The sequence below is a fragment of the Cladophialophora bantiana genome, assembly GCF_000835475.1.
Source record: "Cladophialophora bantiana CBS 173.52 unplaced genomic scaffold supercont1.6, whole genome shotgun sequence".
NCBI classification, from domain to species: Eukaryota; Fungi; Ascomycota; class Eurotiomycetes; order Chaetothyriales; family Herpotrichiellaceae; genus Cladophialophora; species Cladophialophora bantiana.
Genome location: NW_015971580.1, coordinates 1018312 through 1040465, shown reverse-complemented (window position 1 = coordinate 1040465; position 22154 = coordinate 1018312). Strand labels below are relative to the sequence as shown.

Below are 22154 nucleotides of genomic sequence, written 5' to 3'. Positions count from 1 at the left end.
AAGAGCATTATGTTAAAGAGAAAGGAGGGTGACGGCGAGCACCTGATTCTACGTCTTAAAACCTATGGTTATGGCTTGAGGAACGAATCTTGTATATCTTGTATCTTGTATCTTTATCATTACATAGGCGATAACGTCGAAAAGACTCATGGGGAAGATGTCCTTCTGGTCAATGAATGACGGCGCCTGTACAAAATCTAACGAGCTGGAGGAGGAACAATAGCATACATACATACATACTTAGAGAATTCGGCTAGGTCAGGTTGTGAATGTCTATCTGTCTCAGCGGTGTCGACGTCGCCGTCGTGTCGGATGGACCGTGGTCCCGACGGCTGGCTTGTGCTAGTGGTGGTTATGGCTGTGGCTGTGGCTGTGGCTGTCAAAATGAGATGTGTTGAAACCAGGTCGTAGGTCGGCGGGTGGCGGAAACACTATAGTGAGTTAGGTTTCCTGCGCGTCTGCAGCACCGTCGTACCCAAGTAGGCGCTTTTAGGGCATCGACGGGATTGTGAAAAGGACAAAATGAGGTGTGTTGAAACCAGACAGGTCGTAGGTCGTCAGGATCGTGGAAATAACCGAGTGTCACCAGCTTCAGCACGATCTTGCTTTTACGGGAGGGCATACAAGGACACCGACGTCTTGGACTCGTGAAAATGAGGTGTGTTAAATGGACTTGAAGGTGGTTGTCGGATCGCCAAAGTACCAAAGGTGAGTTGGTTGTCCGTCTTCAGCGCGGGTACTCTTCTTAGGTATTCATACTCAGACGGGATCGATAAAGTGAGGTGAGTTGAACAATGAACGCGGTCGGCGGATCGCGAACGTAACTGAGTTGCCCGTCTTCAGCGCTCTTGCTTGCTTTTCTCCAAATGCCTATGATATACCTAGGTAGGTAGTGCTTGCATTTCTTGCTTTCTACCTACTACTTCCTTGCTCGGTACCTCCCTAGCAACCAGCACGACGACGGACGACTCTACCTTTTCTCCCACGTCTCGCCTTTCCAGCTCTCATATCCCATAACCCACAAACCCCTGGATTTGAACTGGGCAGCGACGCAACGCAACGCGTTTCCCTACTGGCCTCTCCACTTCTCACATGCTTTGCTCCTTCACCTGAAGTCTCTTCACTGCGAGGCGAACCAAACTGCCCAACCACCACTGCTGAGCAATGTCTTCGAACCGACGCGGCGCGTTGAGGAACTCGGCTGCGCCGCCGGCGCTGGCGAGGGTCAGCACCAGGAGAGGAAAAGACAGTGGGGAGGAAGAAGAAGGAGGAGGAGGAGGAGGAGGAGGTTCGGAGATGGAAGTCGAGGTCGACGACGACGGCACGAGTCGGTTAAGGCGGAACGAGGAGAATTTGAAGAAGAGCATGGCTATCGATGTAAGTTCATGAATTGTGAGGAATTCTCGGCGGCGTTGGGACAAGGGCCCTTCTGGTTTCTCTTCCTCTTTTCTTTACGTCTTGCTCTGCTCCCATCCATGGGTACCTGCCACCTAATTCTCTCACATGCACCTTTATTACCGGCGTCTCACAGCTGATATGTGACACCCGGCTTCCAATTCCGCCTCGGCACGGATCTCTCTCGCTTCCAGCCTGCGGCAAACAACGATGGTGTTGTGCTGCACGGATATTGACTCCGTGTCCTCTAGGTTGGCCTCCGCAAAGGACAAAGACAAAAACGTCTGGAGAGGGAGTTTGAAAGTCAGTTCCGAGAGCTCGAGGCTCAGATTGACGAGAGGGTGGAGAAGCATGAGCAAGACGCGTGAGTCTCTTTGGGAACTTGCCCTTCCTTTTTCAGGGTTGTTACAATCAGCTCTGACTGACTCGGCTTCATGCCCACAGGAAGCGCATCCAAGACGATTTCGTGGCCAGACTGCTCGCCTTGATTGAGAGGAAGGCAGACGTTGAGAAACGAATCATCCATGCAGTCCAAGACCTCGCCACGGCGCATGAGACGATCAAGGAAGAGTTTGAAGCCATTCTGGAAGGGCGGCTGGTGGATGTCCTTGAGGCTATGAATGGCTTGCACGAAGCCCAGGAGAAGGCGAGTGCGAGGCCGTACTGAGAAGGCCTTCCTCGTCATGTCTCCTCCAAGGCAAACAAGACCTTGATGAAGAGACTACACCCTCGACAACCGACATAAACCTCTCCTTGTTGCGCCTCCTTCTCGAGATCCGACTCGGTCACAATATAACCTTGTTCGTCACCACAGCGGCAGCTCTTGGACCAGATAGTCTGAAACTCGTCATACTTTAGGTCTTCGAGATCATAGACCTCTACTCCAATGTGTGTGCCCTTCTCATCACTCTTACCTTTCCAGTCAAAGTTGACGCCGCGATCCAAGGTACGGTCATATTCTGCGCGCTTCGCTGGGTCGGATAGGACCTCGTACGCAACAACGATATCATCAATGGAGTAGACGGGTATTGGTGTTGAGGCACCATTGTTCCGCAGGCTCTTCAGGGAGGCATCCTTGGTGGTAGCGGGAGCTTTGTCTGGGTGATGTATGAGTAATGCGCGCCGGTATGCAGCCTTGACATCGTCCTTTGACAGGTGATGAGACTGTTCAGGATGGCGAGAGAGGTGGAGGACGTCGTAGTGCGTATGGGTTGGTGTTGCTGCTGGTTTTGCACCTGCGCTGGACATCAAGGATCTGTGGCAGCAAAGGCCGGTTGATAAATTTGTGATGAGAAAATGCTCGGAACCGCATGTAGGATTCCTTGCAGTTCCCCGCAACGCCACTCGAGCCATTGGCGGGCGATCATCCTGTGTTGATTGTCATTCTCCGTTCGGTGTCTCTCGAGTCTCCTTGTTTTCTCGGTTCTGCTTCACTGTTTGCTGACCATACAGCAGGGCGACCAAACAGAACTAACATCAAGGCCAGGTTCTGCTGGCAGATCATCCGTCGTCTTGAACTCTTTCGGAGGGTGGAGCGTCGTTTGGATCAGCTGTTTGGGTTCGCTTACTGAAGTCGGTCTTGCTTGCTGGCTTCTGCCGCGTGGAGTTCGACGTCATTGTCTGCTTCCTTCGTTTTCCCTTTCACCTGGTGCCACAATGCCCTGATTCAAGGTTTGCCGTGACAGCTGCGGGAGGAGATGATGTGAATATTTGACATACAGAGCCTCTTGGTCCTGACTGTCTGTCGTCTGTTCTTCTGGGGTGCTGAGACTGGTTCTCACAACATCTTGCCCGTCACCTTCAGGTAGGCAAGGTTCTTTTCATTTGCTTCGTGATCATCGAACAGCTCTTTCTCTCTCTCTCTCTCTCTGTGTGTGTGTGTGTGTGTCTTGTCTCTTATGGGCAAAACATGTCTGCTGCCGACGACTTCGACCCAGACTCCCAGCGCAGAATCTACCAGGCCCCTCACTCTGCCCGCCACCCCATCCCGACAATCCAGAAATACCGGGCCGAGCGGAATGAGTTGAACAACCAGCAGCAACAGGCTGAAGACGCCCAGCGTGACGAGACGGACGGTTCCACCGTCAAAAGAGCATACTATGCCGCCAAGGGCATCCTCCAGGGCGAGGATGAAGGGCCCAAGTCGACTCACGACCCCTACAGGACCCAAAATCGGAATGTTCAGATTGCAGGGGAACCGGGAGGAAGAGAAGAGCAAGAACAGCAACGTCATGGTGGAGAAGACGGACAGGATAAACAACATCAACAACAACAACAAAAAGAAGGTAAAGAGGATTCCAAGACAGATGAACCAGGTCAATCGGCTACCGAGGCTGTTGCAGGCCACCATGACCCTCGACAGAAGAGAAAGGACATGAAGCACAAGAAGCGCAGCGATGGCGGCAGAGAAGTCACAGACCCCGTCACCCACTTGCCCATCATCATTCGAGACTCGACCCGCAAGGATCTCAAGTCCGCCGAGGAGAACGTCCCCGCGGCCGGAACTCATTTCAGAACTAAAACTGGACCCAGTGGTGCCAGGAAATCGAGCCAAGAACTTAACCAAGAGCGCGATGAGGTTCAGCGACGTCTACACGGTATGCAGAAGTTGTTCCCGCCCCCGAAATTCGACGACTTGAAAAATGAATTAGCCCGGACGTATGAGCGTGCCATCACGATAGGCCTAGTGAGCGTGCTGGGGCTATGGCTGCTGGCAGAAGCTGGTACTCGGGTGTGGGGTGTGAGTCTCTACGAAGAAGGGCCGGGCTTGCAATCGAGACTCTCCGCCGCCGCCTTCATCTTCATCCCAGGCGCCATTGCAGCCTGTGTAATACTCGTGGTCAGAGATTGGCTCGGTAAGAAAGTGAACACAATCTGTAAGGACGAGGTTTGGGATGCCGCGCGCCAGGAAGAGCTTCACACAACTCAAGCTGAAGATATGACCCCAGAATCGGTCGCTTGGTTAAACAATCTCTTGTCTGCCGTCTGGCCCCTTATCAATCCGGACCTGTTCACGTCTATATCAGATATGTTAGAGGATGTCATGCAGGCATCTCTCCCCAAAGTGGTGCGGATGGTCAGCGTCGATGATCTGGGCCAAGGCGGCGAAGCATTTCGCATTCTAGGGATCAACTGGCTGCCCACAGGTGCAGCGAGCCGATCTGTAGGCGCGGAGGGGAAATTGAAGAAAGCTGGAGACGAAGAGAGCAGTGATCGGACGGCGTCTGGGGAGGGACAGATGGAGAATGGCGCCGAAGACGAGGATAAGAGCAAGCCTGCTGACAGTGGTGAAAACAAACAAAAGGAACAGGACCAGCAAGCAATCCGTGAGGGCATGGAGGCCGAACAGGGCGACTTTGTCAACCTGGAGCTCGCATTTGCCTATCGAGCCCGATCATCCGGCAAATCTCTACAAGCGAAGGCGAAGAACGCCCATCTCTACCTCAAATTCTACCTGCCGGGAGGCATCGCTCTCCCAGTCTGGGTGGAGTTGCGCGGGATTATTGGCACGATGCGGCTTCGACTACAACTCACCCCTGATCCTCCATTCTTCAGCCTTTGCACCATGACGTTTATGGGTCAGCCGCAGGCGGACCTGTCCTGCGTGCCGTTATCCCGCCACGCACTCAACTTGATGGATGTGCCGCTTATCTCATCGTTTGTCCAGTCTTCGATCGACGCTGCATTGGCGGAGTACGTGGCACCCAAGAGTCTGACATTGGATCTCAAGGACATGCTTGTTGGCGATGATTTCAAGAAAGACACAGTCGCTCGAGGAGTCGTCATGATCTTTGTCAAGTCCGCCGAGGGTTTTAAGGAAGGCGACGGTGGTGTCGGTCCGTTCAAGGGCGCGAGCGACGCGTACATGACGGTTTCTTGGGGGAAGTTTGGCAAGCCTGCTGCCTCAACGAGGATCATTGTTGGCGATCAAGAACCAAACTGGTCAGAGTGGGCGCACATTTTGGTCACGCCTGAAGAGCTCAATGCAGATGAGAAGCTTCGACTTCAGCTCTGGGACTCTGACAAATATACTGCAGACGATGACCTTGGTCGCGTGGAGGTTGATCTCCGCGAATTGATGCATAGCTCCGAGACGAAGAACAGAATGTGTGATCGTGAAGATCGGTTTATGGGTTCAGAACCCGAAGAGGAGATGCCCGGCAGGCTTCAGTGGCGGGTGGGGTATTTCGCCAAAACCAAGATCACAGGGGAGCAACTTGCGAAACAGACTGCCGATCCAAATATCCGGACAACAGAGGACCTGGGGACGCAAGCCAGCGAGACGGCAGAGCGTAAGTTACGGGAAGCCATCGCGCATGACGAAAGCAAGGAAATCAAGAAACAGAATGAAGAAGACTACAAGGAGCGTGAAGATGCCTTGATTATTTCCAGCCCTCCGCCAGATGACTACGTCAGCGGCATATTCAGCATTCAAATTCACAACATCACCGGGCTGGAGGTGGAATCTCTGCAGAAGAGAGAGAAAAGCACGAGCGACGATGACCGCGAAGACGAGGCAGAGCAAAACGAGGACCTACCCAGTAGCTACGTGACCATTATCCTCAACCATCAAAAGATATATCGCACGAGAACCAAGCCGAAGAACTCGAAGCCGTTTTTCAATGCTGGCACGGAGCGGTTCGTCCCGGACTGGAAGACTGCAGAAGTCATGATTTCCGTCCGCGACGATCGTGAAAGGGAAGACGACGCGTTGCTGGGAATGATCTACCTCCCCTTGCGAAGAGTCTTTCAGGAAAGGAGCCAGGTCATGCAGACATATCCGCTTGTTGGTGGCATTGGCTACGGTCGTGCGCGCATCAGCATGGTTTGGCGTAGTGTGGAAGTGAAACTCCCAAGAGAATTGCTCGGTTGGAACTTTGGCACCTTGGAGATCAAATGCCCAGTCAGATCAAACGGGGCAAGGGTAAGCACGGATGAAGAGAAATCATTCGGTCAACATCGCATCAAATTAAGAACCAACCTGATGAGAGCTAAGATGTACCCCACTGGCTCGGGCGACGATGTGGAATGGAAACCCAAAGGCGACAAAGAGTCCGTCTTCCTCGCTGTTCGCAAACGCTATTCAAGCCCCTTGATCATCGAATGTCGCAAATCTCGCCTTGGTCCAGACTCCACCCCTGCCTTAGGAGTCTTCTGGCTCAAAGACATCCCAGACGAGGAAGAGAAAGCAATTGCCGTCAAGCTTTGGAAGGGCGACAAAGAGGCTGCACACCGCGCAACCACGAGCTACGGCTATTCCGGGTTGGAGACGAACGAACAACCGCTTGGAGAAATCGCGCTCACTGTCAAGTTTTGGAGAGGGCTCAGTGGGTATCATAAGAGATACGCGAATAAGGCTCGCAATGGGGACATGCGGCAAGTGATGGAGGTGTTGGACACTGCGAATGATGAAGGGCAGGTGGATCAATATAAAGGTGAATATAAAGGGAAAGGAGAGATCGACGAAGATGAAAGCAGTGACAATAGTACAGACGACGAAGACCAGAAGTCAAGCAAAGTAGACAAATCCCGCCGCAAACTCCGCCCGCACGCCAACGACGACACGTCGGCCTCGGACTCGGACTCTGGCACGACCTCTTCCACTTCCAACCCCTTGTTGAACGGCCCCGCGCGTCTCGTCTCAAAGCCTGTCGACGCAGTCAGCTCCACAGCCGCCAACCTCCTCGACGTCAGCGGACATAATGACCCCGACGACGGCTCGAGAGGGCTGAGGGCGCAGGTGAGGGACTACAAGGACCACCACCGGGAGCTGCATAGGAAGCACAGGGGGGTCATGCAGTGGAGGGGGGCGCGGACGATGGACTGGATGGTTGGCAAGGTGAAGAGAGTGGAGGGAGGAGTGGAGCGAGTTTTTGACAGGGACAAGGACGGCAGAGGGGGCGAGGGTGTTGAGACGGAGGTATGATATGATATCCCAGAAACGCTGCGTTCTCGATGCTAGAGCGAAAAATGGAAAAGGGCAATCCTTCTTCAGTTCGGTGGGTGATGAAGTAGGACGAAAATCCAATATCCGCCTCTCGGGACCAGAGAAAGAGCCACACACATAATATCTGTTATCCGTGGGATTATACGGGCACGCCTCCGGGAAAGCATACACAAGCAGCCAACCTGGACAGACTCGTGCGATACTGGTTGGGAAGCGAGGAGGGAAGCAACCATGTTCTCTTCTGTCCCGTGCTTTTCGGTTGTCGGAGTCTGGACGGTCTGTCGCTCAATCACTCGGTGGGCAATTACACGTGGGAAATACGTCAAAGCGAAAAAGAGTGATATGATGATACTAAACAACAATAGAAACGGGGGCTGAGTAACAACACAACACAACACAACACAACACAACACAACACAATAAGTTGACAAGGCGGGACTCATCGTGATTCGTGAGGTCGTCGTCTTCTTCTCCTTCCACGATAAGCATCTCGTATATAACATGTATTAAAAAAATCACCAGGGGGGCTGGTCTGAGCATATAGCCATCAACCCCCCCTACTGAGTCTTAATAGTTTCCCTCTCTTGGTATATATCCCTGAGTATTTGGGGTTTAAACATGTATATAAACGAAATGAGTAGATCTAGGTACTCTACTATACACGTACTCCTCTCTCTCTCTCTCTCTTTTAACACGGATATGTAATAACCAGGCAGACTTACCAAGTTACACTCTCGAAATGAAAACCGAAAACTGAAAAGAACTGGATTGGATTGGATTGGATTGAATGCCGACCTAGGTCCCGATGGAATCGGATTGAGACTGAAAATTGAAACGGTGAGTGTGGCGTGGTGTGGTGGGATGGACAGATGAGATGGGAAAGCATACCTCGTATTAGATAGAAAGAAGTCAGTCACAGATGGGTATTTTGTCTTTTTATAGCTTTGCACACGTCCTTATATATCCTTACTGGCACATATACTAGTAAACACTGGCACATCTTGCTCCCATACATAGTCTATATCTTGACATGGAAACACACCCAGAGACAAGAAGATCCCTACCTAGCTAGCCCATCGTGCGAAGCTGCCGCGTGGTGTCACAGGCCTCCTCCCAAATGGCTCGACCTAGTCCGTCACATTCGGGCCCGTCAAACCAGAGGAAGCGGCAACACATGTCCCTCACAACAGTCCACAAGGCCCGCGATTCTCCCTCTGTCTTGTCCTCCTCGGACGCACTTGGATTGTTGCAACTCCGAAGTCGATTTCTGCTGCCCCTGCTCGCTGAGTCCATGAGTGCCAGATTCGTGGTTTTGGTCCTAGCCTGCCTGATCATCTCGGCGAACCATGGCCTCAGACTGGTGTCTTTTGCGACTATCCCTCCTAGGACAGTACTCCAAAGCAACAGTTTCGAATGCGTGATCCAGAGGTCCATCACAACGCAGTCGTCCAACGCGAGCATGAGTTGTTGTGCCAATTTACCATGGATACCTGCGACGGTGGGCACGGGGAAGAGCACTAGAAGCGTGTATGCCATTGTCGATAGACGGACGAGGCTGTACAAAGACTGTAGTGGGGAGCAGAGAGTGGTCATGTTCGAGCTGCTGTTGTCATGCCGATGTGCAGCACTAGGGCGGAGGTCTGGAAGCGGGGGAGTTAAGGGGAGGGAGAGGAGGTCGTGGGTCATGAAGTTTCTCGCGCAGATGATTCGGTTCAGAGATGGCGCTGAAGGGTGTCCGGAAAGATATGCGTCAAGGCCGATAGTAATCAGGCGAGCGTTGTGAAGAACTTCCATCAAGGGACCAAAACCGGCGATGTTCCCAAGATCTTGGAAACCACTTGTCAAATTCTGGAGAGATGGGGCTTGAAGGGTGGACGGCTCAGACCATGTCGACATAATCAAGCTTGTTGGCGCCAGCAGCGGGAAGGCAGGTACGCGCATATCTTGGAAAGAATAGAAGGTGTCGGCCCTGTTGACTGTCAACTTATGACCAATTATGAGAGAGGCGGTCGTAGGGGATTGACATACAGCGCAAGGGCGTTCGCTAGTCCGGGCATTTTCACAGTATGGAGACCTCCTTTCTGATACACCAAGTGACAAATGGCCTTCAAATGTGCTGTTTCTTTTTGCATGCGGCCATAATATTGAAAGCTCTGGACCGACTGTAATGCGCTCAGATTCTCTTCTTGTGAGGGTGGATTTAATTGCTCGCCAGACCCATGGGACGCGAGCGTGATGATGGCAAGAAGAAGCTCGTCAGAAGCCGGGCCTTGGAGCTCTTGGATCTCGCGATTCAGCTCCCTAATGGCCTGAGTCTTGTATGACAAACGTAATGCACGATTGCGACCGGGGGCATCTGCTTCGCCTAGAAGATAGGCATTATGAGTTGCGCCTCTGCTTGTCTTTAGTATCGAAGAGCTGCGAAGAGCTGTATCGGGAAGCATGGAAACTCCACAGGGCAGGGATAATGCTTACGCGAAGATAATCGACCAGAATGCGGCGGGAGAATGCATAGCACATGCCAACAGGGCCGTTTTGATAGTTCCCTCGGAGAGCATGGTTCTGGAGGAGCTCATTATCCTCCATTGCTTTGAAACGGCGGCTGCTGAGGACAGAGACGCATTCACAGCTTCCGGTGCCACAGGATAGTGCGCTAGGCAGAGGGCAATGCCCGATTCAAGATTTGAGCGACCTGAAATACTTAATGAGGGATCTCCTACAACGTCTCAAGACGAACATGACTGAGAAGGAAGGTTTGAATGGGTACGCGAGTATATATAGAGGCTTACCATAATCCAAGATGTCAAGAGCATACGAAGGCACACCACTGGGAACACAGGCATTGAAGGGATCAAGTTTTCCAGTGCCAACGTCGAACACAGCGAACGTTCTGTCGTAGTCCTCGTCGGTTGGAAAGCTTTTGTTTCGAAGCAAAAGCGGTCGAGAAGAGGCACCAGGCTGAGGATCTGCACTGGAGCTGCGTGCATGGCGGTTATGTATGGCGTTTAGTTTAGCGAGACGTTCAAGCTTGGCTTTTCGATGGTATTCGCGGGCAGCGTGTTTCTGCTGAGAGATTGCAGATGCATCTGACGGCGGCTTTTTCGACTTGGAATGAGGTCTGTAGGGCACGAAGAAGACATTGGTGCCTCCGGCAGCCATGGTGTTGTCGACATTTGCAGATCAGGGCAGTAGCCCATCTTAAGAAGCGCAGATACGCCCCTAAGCAAGAAGGTCTCTGCCTCGCCTCGATTAGAGAAGAATCATACAAGAATTCCTAAAAGGCCCAACCAAGGGCAATGCAGAGGCACCTCGAGTTACCATAGGCTACATCTCTCTAGCATATGCGCGCCGATTCAGCTCGAGGTTGCGGATGCGTCATGCTGCAGCTGTAAGCGTAGTCGGGCGGGTGAAAAAGCTGTGCAGCTCATCCAACGGCCTGGAGCGGCTGAAGGGAGGGAGGAGCAAGGGCCAGAAGGGCATCATGGACGGCTAGGGCAGGAAGTGAACAGTGTGGGATGGCGGGATGGACGTTGGAGAGAGAGAGGAAGTATGAAGAAACGAGGAAATGCGCAGTGCTGATTCGGTGAAAAGAAATCCCGGGCCGCGCTGGGCTGAGCGGGTGAGGCGCTACTTGTGGGCGGCGAGGCGGGGCTGAAGCAACAACAAACCAACCTGCAGTTACGCAGCAGGGAACTAGGTACGAGAGCAAATCGCTTCTTCCCGAACTCTTGACCCGTATTGTGCTGACTGATGGCTTCTATTGTTGAAGTCTGAGCACTTTCCCTGATCGGAAACCGATTGTCTGGAGCCGTGACCGCCTCGCGACTTCAACTTGAGCCTCGTCAAACGCTATCCCTTCCCTCTCCTCCCTCCCCCTGTTTCTGGCCTGAAAAGTCAGAACCATGTCCAACTTATTAGTCCATATCGAGTCCACGGACCAATTCTCAGCCCTCCTGTCCTCATCCAAGATCGTTGTGGCCGACTTCTATGCCGACTGGTGCGGCCCTTGCAAGCAAATCGCCCCCATCTTCGAAAAGCTGGCGGAGCAACTGTCTCGGCCCAACCAGATCACCTTCGCAAAAATCGACACGGACAAACAGCAAGACATCTCACGGTCATATGGCATCCGCGCTCTGCCGACATTTGTGATCTTCAAGAATGCCCAAGCCGTCAAATTCATTCAAGGCGCAGATCGGGAGGGGCTGTCCAACGCGGTCAAGGACTTGGCCAACGAGGCGAACAAGATCGAAACAGGCGAGGGGAGTGGAAACTCCAGTGGTGACACGTGGCTGGGTGCAGATTTACCAAGAGGATACGGAGATGTGACTGCTCAGGTCGACGTCGTGGGGATGGAGCTACTGAACTGGGACTCCGAGCATGGAAATGCGAGAACGTTGATCAGTGGCAGCAAACCCAAAGGTGAGTTTTTGGCAGCTCTGTCGGTAGGCGTACAGACATTTTCTAATGCACGACCACCCTTAGGACAAGCAGAGGCCAAGTTAGATTGGGTCGAAAGTGACACGGACGAACAACTCATGCTCTACCTCCCCTTCATGTCTACGCTGAAGATTCACTCGTTACACCTCACATCGCTGCCAGGCAACACAGACGACGACGCATCCCCAAGCCGACCGAAGCTGGTCAAGATCTACACCAATAGACCTCGCATCCTCGGTTTCGATGAAGCAGAAGACACACAAGTAGCGCAAGAGATCACACTATCGGACAAAGATTGGGATGCAAAGACCGGCACCGCAAAGATTGAACTCCGCATTGTGAAATTCCAGAACGTGTACAGCCTGGTTTTGTTCGTGGTGGAGAGTGAAGGTGACAACGAGAAGGTCCGGATCGATCGTATCCGGGTCATTGGTGAGACGGGGGAGAAGAGAGATGGGAAGATTGAGAAGATTGCAGCAGACGATTGAGATACGAAGGGAGAAAGCAGCAGGTACCTCAGCACGCGATATGAGAGACGACCGCATTCAAGCTGGAGACAAAAATGAATCATAGATTGAGGGAAACAACGTCACAAACAAAAGAGCATAAAACCTAGGATGGGTTTCTCTTCAGCATTAGGCAAATGAAGATCAAGGCCTGTTGCGCAGCTCGAGGCTACGCCACGCCACTCTTGTTGAATCCATCCCGTGGTTTAGATCAACAGTCTTCTTGCCCTCAGACTTGCGCACCAGCAGCCGTCACGGCTTAAAAATAGCAGGTCTGTCCGACCCCACGCATACACAAGCGCAGGGACACTCAACGAGCCCAGACTCATCAGTCACTCAAATGGGTTTCTTCATCAAACTCGTCGAGGAGATCGGTATTTGCAATTAGGGTTGATTTGAGCTGCCACTGACACTTGGACTCGTTATGGGTATTCGAGAATATCGGCCAAGCAACACAGGGGTATTTGATAGTGGCAGCGCTGCACGATGAAGAGAAAAGAGAAGAGAAGAGAGAAGAGAGAAAGACTCTGGAAAAAAATATCGACGAGTTTCGATGCGAGCTAGCGTTGTGAGAGCTAGCCTGTTTGGGGACTAGCGAATATATGTCTTGGCGAAAACAAGAGCTTAATGTTTTTTTTCTCCTCGCCAGGAACTCTGGTTCGATTTTGACCTTGTCACGGCTTGTGATGAACTGTAACAGAAATTTATTGATAGGAAGAGAATGATTGCTTGCTCCTCCATCCAGACTCCGTCCGGGTGGAGGAAAAGCGAGCATGATCTCAAACATTGACTGATATTCTGAAGCCAGACCTGATTTTGTCTCCGCCACTTTGGTTGTGGTGGTTCTTTTGCAATTTCTGCCCGCTTTCAGCGGTAAAGGAGATTGTCGCGTGCGATATTGGCCAGGCAGGACATCGATGGGCTTTTCGACGGAAGGAAATGCCATGGACGGCACAGCAAGTGTTGGATTCCGCTCTACGAAGCCTCAAAAATATCGTCCGGCTCCCATGGTGCATTCGCTTCTTCGGATTTTGCGAACGATGTCGGTCCAGTTGGGAATCTGCGGCCGGGCCGGTTTCGTGCTGAGGATGAGTCACTGTACAGAGAACCTTGTGGGAGTGACTTCCTATCCTCGGCGTCACTTTGTCCTACCCAATTCGACCAAGTGATAATCCGGGCTGAAGGGTGCCGCCAGAGCTGTCATCCCACAATGTTATCAGAAGATTGCATTCACTGTGACTAAGACTGAGATCCATAGGCGTTTGCAGCTAACAAAACTCTGCATCCGGGGTCCGTGCTACAACATCAAAGAAGAACATTGCATTATATTATTGTGGAGTCTTCGCCAAAACGCACGTTCAACGTTGTCACAGGGGAGAAGGGACCTTCGTGGGCAGTTTCAGGCTTTCATTTCGACGATCATAGCCAGTGCGTCATCACTGCAACCAGTCTCGGATCGTCACTCTCCGAGTGTTCGAGTACTGTACGGCAAATTTACTGCCAGAAATTCCTGGCGAGCTGGCTATTTTCCTGGCGATTTCGCTGAGACCACCAAAGTTCTTGGAGGATTCTGAGAATTTCAGTGGAGCTACGCTGCTGTCGATCCCGCAGATTCTCGATCCAAGCACATTGGGGACCGCGTGAAGCGTACGAAACAGGTAAGGAGCTTGCGAGTCCTATGCACCCATTGTAGCAGTAATGCAGGATGTAATCGCTGTGGCCTGTCCAGGTCGAAATCGACTGATCGGTAATTCGAACCTGATGCGATTGATTAGGGTCATCACCGCCATTTCTTTTGACGAGATCATCAGTCTTCTTCTTGAAGATGACCCTAACAGAAATGAAACATCTCAAATCGATCGAGGACGTCATTGTCTAGGAGAGGTTGTCATCAGTTGGGCAAGACCTAGACAGGCACATCCCAACAGTTACATCCGATCAACATTGCCTAGATTCCGAAGTTGCTTCCGGTAGGGTAAAAGTCTTCAAGTCATCAGATCGACATATGCCCAAAGGATGCCCAAAGGATGAGAGGGTTCAAGGTTACCGATAATACTTATTTCGACTCGTCAGGTTTCAAGGGTGGTTAGCGAGATCGCAGTTCGAAGAGAAACAATACATTGCGACACACACGTGGAGATGCAGGGTTCGTCGCCCATGTTTGATTGCCTTTTTGCACAGCCTCACTTATCCCGGTAGTGAGTTCTTTCACTCTCGGGTTGGGGTCCATCTTGCACGAACCGGCATTTCACCACATTTCTATTATCGGCAGTAAGGTTTGGGTTCGCCCTGTCGGACCGCTGATCTCGCACGAACATGGTTCAGGGTCGATGGTTACAACCCTCACCCTGCTCTCATGTTGGACGCTTGGGGTCAACACTTCCACCTCCATCTCATGTTGGGCACATCTGCGGAGTTTGCTTCGAGATAATCGAATGGTGGCGTCTTCAGATCGACGAGCTCTACCAGAGGACAATCTTGTCACGAAATTCCCCGATCAACGCCAACCAAACGGGACGGAAAGTGCGCGTTACCTGGAACTTGCGACCTCTCTCTAGGAAAGGGACCTTGGCGATGATTGACTCTCCCCCAGAAATGATGCTCTACTTCTAGGAGAAGCACATGACGAGGTGCATGGCAGAAGGAGAAGTGCTATGAGAGTTTTTGTCGACGCCATATTGTGTCTCAGCAAGACGAACTCGTGAAGAGACTCCCCAATGGTATGATCTTCCTCGTACAGCGCCAGTTTGAAGGCTATCGGTTTTCACCTATTCCAGCAGAAGTGCCACCAGTGCCGCTCGAGGTCGCCCCAGCTCCTCTTCGGCTCGAGCAACCCGACAATCTGGGCTGGACAATTCTAAATGCTCACAAACTTGAATTTCGGCCTTGACGTGAAAGCCGAGGAGAAGGACGAGGCAAATATCGCGAAAACTTTTCGACCGTAACCGGTCTGACACGACTAGAATCATCGAAGAGGCGAAATTTAGACCAGCCAGAACCATGGCGAAGAGACGCTATGCCGTGATGCCAATATTCAAAGGCAGCTACCGAACAGACCACAACGTTGGACTGTGAAGGCAGGTGAAAGAGACTGCCAGACAGGGAATGGTGGTGATTAGGAAACCCATTAGACGAGACTAAGGTGTAGGTCCATTGCTCCTTCCCCGACGCCATCATTGATAAGAAGATAGAAGAGTGGATTTGCAATTTCCCCGGAAGCACTATGTCTTCCCTCCGCACAAAGTCTTGAGAAGGTTCCGCCTCCCACAGTCAAGAGCGAAATCCCTTTGGCATCAGCAATGGCTAATGATCCCTGCCCTACTGTATCCGAGAGAGGGCCAATTCTCCAAGTACCTACCTAAGCTCGCCCGTGCAGTCCGGTGAGGCCATCCAGCACCAAATTGAGAGGATTATTCAAGCCATAATACTTAGCGTCAAGATAACGAATTGAGGTTAGAAGCGACCAAGAACGTGGTAGAATTATTAGCTTTGCAGGAAGGGAAAAAAAAAAGAAAATTTTCGCCATTCGAAGAAACATGAAACAGTGAGGCATGGGGAGTCAATAGGGTGACAACGGCAGAGACATGTTGGAGCAGGATCGATCCGGCACAAGAGAGTGATGAGCACATGGCATTTCCGTATCGCCTCGAATCTGAAACGCGAGCTGCAGCTGCTTGGGCGAACAGAAGAAAAGGGATCTGACACTGATGGGCAGAGGCAAAAAAGAGTCCTCGTACCTGCATTCAGCGCGGACCTCCATTGGGCAGAAGAGAAAAAGTCGAGCACAATGTGCATGAAAAGGCCAGTGTTCCTGCGTCAGGCCCAGCTCGTTGCGGGTCTTCACGGTGCTTCTGGCGGCATTCGCGGGCTGATAGCGGGCTGGGTTGGGCAAAGATAGGCGTCAACTTGCCACGCTCTTTTCCGGCCCAAGACCATGGTCCTCTGTGGAATCGAATCAGCAGCGGGCGTTCTGGAAGCGCCCTAGGCCGATTCAGCTTAAGGTTGACGGCCGCAAAGCCGGGGGACCACTATCCATCGAGGGACCCGCGCGCGAAGGACGGCGCCTGCATCTTGGTGCCTGGGGGCTGTCGGCTTCAGGCAGGGGCAGGGGCCACCAGGGCTAAAAGCTAGTTCGCCCACCGTGGGATGATGCGCCGGGTCGCGGATGTGAGAAAAGCGCCCAGGGCCATCTGGGTCCTGGGGCGAGTGGATGTGCTCGGGTACCTGAGGGAAGGGTGGACGGTTCCTACGAGGAGACACCGTTTGGGATCTACTTGCCTTGCTTGCCCTAAGGAAGTAAGTACTTTACCTACTTAGCCCTCAGTGTGTGGTCCGTCCTTGTCAATAGCTTGGGTTCAGCAACTTCGCCATTGGTTTGCTGTCGAGACCGTTTCCTTGGAGGACCAGCGGCATGGAGGCAAAAGCAGCTGCCGCTTTTTCAATCCAAGGGTTCCCTTGAGGGTCGAGCCACCGCGTTCCGTTCAATTCAGAAGGCGTTGCAAGGTGTGGTGTGGATGGCGATCGATGACAAGGAACGAGTGACATTGATTCTTTGCCACTGCCGCTGTGGGTGGCTGGGAGTCGTTGCAGAATGATGCAAACAAGGGAGAAGCAAACAAGGCGAGATCAGACTCTGCACCGACTATTGGCGGAAGGTGGCCACAGTGGGAGAGACATCGACAGAGTTCTCTTTTGCACAGAAAGAATTCTCCATAGGTATCTCGTACTAGTCAGAGAACATACTTACTGGTAAGTAAAGAGATCCCAAAGGCAGATCCAGAGTCTTTTCCTATTGCTCGAAAGAACAACCCTGTTCTCCACGACCTTCCCGCTCCCAACTTTGCAGGCCTAGGACCCGGACATCAGCTAGAGATATTCCTATCGATACGTGTCCGCCAGAGGATGAAAAGGTCACCCCACCAGGTGGAAGAATCCAGACTAGAATGCTCCACGCTTTGCAGGCCTTTTGTTTCGGGCTTTTGAAACCCTTGAACCACCTTGCCATCGTACCGGGACGCGGACCCCCACTGGTACTATGCACTACGTACTACTCAGTCCCCAGGGTCGTCATACTCACTTGTAGACTTGTGAATTCGGTAGGCCACTAGCTATACTGTTGGTGGATCGTCCATGACTCGATGCAACAGAAGACGGAATATGGGTACGAATTGGAACTCACGAGCAATGCTGGGCAGCTCCCTCAGTCCACACAGGTCGACAACAGAGGTGCTTACTTACGGTAGGTAGGAAGGTGTCCTTACTTAGGCAAAGCCAACATCCCAACCGAGGCTACCCAAAACTCGTCTCTGCAGCTGGAAGAGATGAAACACGCGGTCACCTGTCTATACTCGCGGGAGTGGCGGGGAGAAGCAGCTTTGTCTGATCCGGCAGCCGAATACCGGGCCCTTGTAGTGCTTGGGCAGTGTTTTTTTTCTTTCTTATGCAACATCCCATCATCAGTGCTAACTTTGGTGTGGCTATTGGTAGCGAATGGCTCTCGCTCCGACTCTCTGAGGCCTTTTTTGATGCACGCATTTTGCATGTGAATGGCAAACATGGGAAGCCAATCAAGCCTGTGGTCTATTCACACCATGGCCCTACCAGGAACGCGAGCAGCAAACCCGTGTGAAAAGGTAAACCAGGCACGCGAAGCCAACGGCCAGTGAGCCTTCTTGTTGGAGCGGAGGCAACACACGCTCCTGTCACTGCTTGTCGTACCTGCATATGTAGGGACGGCAGTGGCTCTCGCAAAGTCTGAGACACGCAAGCCTCTGCACGACCTTGCCAACCTTACAAGGACGGTCTCGCGAAAGAGCACTGGCCACCAACTCCCGATTGTGATTCAAATCCAGCCAAAAGCCTAAACACACAACAGGAAAAGACAAGAAGGCAAAGTAGGGTGACGCTGTCACTGAACTGACGGCCACGAATTTCCACCGTCCATTCCAGGCGGCGAGGCAGATCAGTTGTTTGTACAAGAACACAAAGATCCAGCGCGGGCGTTTACGAGCAAAGCGGCCACGAGTGATTTTTTTTTCTGCTCAATAGTTGGTGCGTCCTGACCGATGTTGAGGATTCCCATGACGAGACTATGGGCAATATGGGCTTTTGAGGCCGCGGTCCAAGAATAGGTCAGACCTGGCCAGCCAGCGATTCGCTCCAGGTGGCCGTGGACGCAGCTTATCACCGACTGCTCTCCCACATCACGCCCATGATTGGCGTTGACATGCCAGCGACTCGCCCAGTCAGCATCACACGCTCTTGGTGCGAGCACTGAGTACTACGGGGCATATGCACAACAACACGTCTTGGATGTCCCAGACGGAAACTCACGTCGTTGATTCGAGCCCGATTTTACATTTTGGTTAACGACAGAACCTATCCAGGCACGTCATTTGCCCACCACAGCTTGTCTCGACCGTGTCCGGATACATGTCGCAAGCGAATGATCTCACGCAGGACATCTTTGCAATTGATCCCAAGAGGGTTGGTGTCGAACATCTCGGTGGCCTCGACAGGAAACCCCCAGGTTAGATAATCATTCGGCCAAGATGCTATACATACTCGTACGCATTTTTCCACCACTTGACGCCTCGAGTTCAAGCGCTGGTTTGTGATAGATCTGGCCTATTCCTCCAATGGCGGAGTCAAGGTCGTCAATCAGGTCATTTTCTCCCTTCATAGGATTACTCGCATAGGCAATAATCGAAGCCGCGAGCCAACTATCGGCCATGGGTTTACCCAGCCAAGATAACCACCACAATGGTCACCCGAATGGCCACGGTGCGTCATGGGCAGTGCCCACCCAAACAAGACGTGAGGTGGGAGATGCAGGTGCCTGTGCTGAGCAGTATGCAATTTCCCATGCATACGGATACTGCGTGATGGCCCCCGTCCTCCTCGGGCGCGGCGCTCAGCACAGCCCAGCCAACTGAACTGGGCCGGACTGTCTTCCTCGTGCCAGGCATCAAGCACAATCCAGGAACCAGGTCGCTGCTCTAAGAGTGCGGCTGGTCGAGTGGGCCATTTTAGTGGGTGATAGTCTTTGAGACGGACTGGGGGTTGGTGAGACCATGACCTCCACCCTCCGTCAAGTCACTGACATGGGTCGAACACGACGGTCCCGAAGCGCAGCGCCCGGTCCTGCAAGCCTCTTGAGGCCAGCAACCCATCGAACTATACTCCATCGAGGTGCAGGGCCCAAGTCACTGGTGGCCACCGGCCTCAGAACCTTCGGGCTATCCAGCGATCTCTCTTTATGCCTCGTTCTGGCACCCAGCGATCCCAGCTCTTGTCCTCTCCCTCTCGTTTCCTCATATCGAGGCAGTCGTTCATTTATCCCCCACGATCTACACTTTCTTTTACTTCTTGTTAAATCCTCTCCTTTGACCAGGCCTTTCCGGATCCTTGTTCAATACTCCTGTACAACACCTAGCTGTACACTCTATTGAACAATATCCAGTCCTTCCTTTTGAAAGCCTGTAGCAACAACCATTGTACCATATCCTCTAATCCCTTGCCTGCCTACAGATACGTCTCTTGTCATCACTTTTGACTTGACGCTTACCAGCATATCCTGCATTGTTATATGTATAGCTTAAGCTAGTGATCAGAGACAGAAAGGGACCCTCGGAGACGACGACATAGCCATTCATTGGACACATCAATTTTCTTTGTACCAACCTGTACTACAACCAGCTCGACCCTGCTATCAACATTGTTTGTGTTCTGATTCGAGGCTTCTGCCAGAGACAGCAAGCCGAGGAAAGAAAGGAAGAAAGAAGAATCAAGAGGATAGGAATATACGTCTATTCCAGACCAACAGAACAAGACCATTGAAATGGAAGCCCCATACCCAATGGCAACCCAACAGATCCAATTCTACCAGTACCGGCCCGACTCGGACGCACGGCATAATGCTGTGTTCACACCCATGCCAACAGAGCAGCCTGCGTATAGCCCCATGGCTGGGTATCCTCACCATCAACAACAGCCACAGCCACACCCGCCGCCGCCGCCGCAGCAGTATATGGTTCACCAATACTGGCAAGCGCCTGCTCACTATGCCCGAGGACACCCTCACGCCCACTACGTTCCTCAGCAGGTATTGACTCCTCGGGCCTCTCCACCATTGACGCTGGCCATGCCTATGCCCAAGATCTTGCTGGATAGCAACGGCCATATGGAGCATGGACACTACCTTGAGAGCCGGCACTCTTCACCACCGACTCCATGTCTCTCGGCCTGCCCCAGCACAGCCAGCAGTCCTCCAGCGAGCAGTGTGAACCAGACGCCCGTGCACGGCGCCGGGTACTTTAACCTGCCAATTGAAGCAAGCAAGGAGGAAATGCAGCCTCTGACTTTTCTAGATGACTGGGCGGAGAACGGACGTAAGTACCATCCGGTTTCGAAGTGAGCAATAGCAATGGGATGAAACACTTTCTAACGGGCTTCAGCAGAGGTGCACATTTTCCCGCATCCCGGCGATGCCAAGGCGGCGCTTTTGCCCAGTAACTGCACCGACTCCTTTCACTCCGCTTCTACCACTTCCACATCTACTACCGCCAACTTGAGCAGCTGCCCTTCACCTTCTTTAGCCCCCGCGTCTCCTCAATCTCAAGTCTCACCCGCGGCCTATCCTGTAGCGGAATTTGTCAACCTCCGAGATTTGACATCGATTTCGCTTGAACCCGTCATTTCTGCGCCTGTTCAGAGTTTCCCTCCTTTGCCTACTTTGTCTGCCGAAGACGACGAGCACAAGTTTGCCCTCGGAAACCCGACCTTCCCCGTCACTCCCGAGCATGAAACTGCCGATCCATTCACTCTCGTCGAGAATCCTTCATTTGAAACCTCTTTCTGCACCGAGTTGGACTCGGAAGACGAATTCAGCTTCGTCAACTTTACCGACCCGGAGATTGCCTACAACGGCGACAAGAGGCTGAAATTGTCGATTGGTGAAGAGGAGGACTTCCTCAGCGTACACAGTTTTGGCAGCTTTGATGAGGACGACCACGCTGCCCACGCCGGCCTGCTCTCTCCTGCCTCGTCCTCCGATTCAGGCTCGTGCTGCGCACCCAAGAAGAAGGCTCAGCGCAAGATGAAGCGCAACGGCTCGACCGACAGTGATTTGGAATTCCAAACCTTCACTCAGTCGGATGCCCACATCAACAGCCATGCCGACGGTCAAAGCACTTCCGAGGCCACCCCTCAGGAACAGCAAAGCACCAACGAGGACAACAGTGGTTCTGCCAACGCCGATGGCTCTACCCCATCGCAAGCTCCTGCCAACCGCCGTGGACGAAAGCAATCCTTGACCGAGGATCCCTCCAAAACATTCGTGTGCACCCTCTGCTCTCGTCGCTTCCGTCGACAGGAGCACCTGAAGCGTCACTACCGCTCTCTGCATACACAGGACAAGCCATTTGAGTGCAATGAGTGTGGCAAGAAGTTTTCCCGCTCCGATAATCTTGCCCAACATGCCCGTACTCATGGCAGCGGTGCCATCGTCATGGGTGTACTCGAGAACGGCGAGCTCCAACCTCATCAGCCTTACGATGAGGAAATGGGCCACGCTCTCTACGAGGCGGCACAACGAGCTGCCATGGCTTCTTCGTCCAGCAGCAGCAGTGGGTCCGAAGCGTCGTCCTCTGGAGAAAGCAAGCGTGCCCTGAAGAAGAGGAAGCGAGATGAATCCCTGTAAATATACCCGATTTGACCTCACGAATTACAAAAGAACCATCATGAAACCCCGAAATCTTACCAAAACAACTAACACAAAGCAACCACGACCGCAATGATTCTTATGATGTGATTCAGGACCGATACAAGAATATTTCTCAGGGATTCCCTCGCCCAAAGCACCAAACGGG

General features: G+C 52.5%; 6 protein-coding genes across 6 annotated transcripts; 4 read left to right on the top strand and 2 right to left on the bottom strand.

Annotated features, from left to right (window-relative positions):
- Window positions 1–1164: 1164 nt before the first annotated feature.
- Z519_04689 (uncharacterized protein) lies at window positions 1165–2062 on the top strand (the record flags this gene model as incomplete). The annotated part of the gene is made up of 3 exons (XM_016762434.1): window positions 1165–1377; window positions 1647–1759; window positions 1840–2062. The coding sequence occupies 3 exons, from the start codon at window positions 1165–1167 to the stop codon at window positions 2060–2062; spliced, it is 549 nt and encodes a 182-aa protein (XP_016621381.1).
- Window positions 2063–2076: 14 nt separating this feature from the next.
- On the bottom strand, window positions 2077–2643 carry Z519_04688 (uncharacterized protein; the record flags this gene model as incomplete). Its single annotated transcript, XM_016762433.1, has 1 exon — window positions 2077–2643. The coding sequence occupies one exon, from the start codon at window positions 2641–2643 to the stop codon at window positions 2077–2079; it is 567 nt and encodes a 188-aa protein (XP_016621380.1).
- A 661-nt stretch (window positions 2644–3304) lies between these two features.
- Z519_04687 (uncharacterized protein) lies at window positions 3305–7321 on the top strand (the record flags this gene model as incomplete). The annotated part of the gene is made up of 1 exon (XM_016762432.1): window positions 3305–7321. One exon carries the CDS (start codon window positions 3305–3307, stop codon window positions 7319–7321), a length of 4017 nt encoding a protein of 1338 aa, XP_016621379.1.
- A 1089-nt stretch (window positions 7322–8410) lies between these two features.
- Z519_04686 (uncharacterized protein) lies at window positions 8411–10501 on the bottom strand (the record flags this gene model as incomplete). Its single annotated transcript, XM_016762431.1, has 4 exons — window positions 8411–9311; window positions 9371–9736; window positions 9818–10034; window positions 10132–10501. 4 exons carry the CDS (start codon window positions 10499–10501, stop codon window positions 8411–8413), a joined length of 1854 nt encoding a protein of 617 aa, XP_016621378.1.
- A 743-nt stretch (window positions 10502–11244) lies between these two features.
- On the top strand, window positions 11245–12267 carry Z519_04685 (thioredoxin; the record flags this gene model as incomplete). Its single annotated transcript, XM_016762430.1, has 2 exons — window positions 11245–11761; window positions 11825–12267. The coding sequence occupies 2 exons, from the start codon at window positions 11245–11247 to the stop codon at window positions 12265–12267; spliced, it is 960 nt and encodes a 319-aa protein (XP_016621377.1).
- Window positions 12268–20143: 7876 nt separating this feature from the next.
- Window positions 20144–21985, top strand: Z519_04684 (uncharacterized protein; the record flags this gene model as incomplete). Its single annotated transcript, XM_016762429.1, has 2 exons — window positions 20144–20675; window positions 20745–21985. 2 exons carry the CDS (start codon window positions 20144–20146, stop codon window positions 21983–21985), a joined length of 1773 nt encoding a protein of 590 aa, XP_016621376.1.
- Between the last annotated feature and the right edge of the window lie 169 nt (window positions 21986–22154).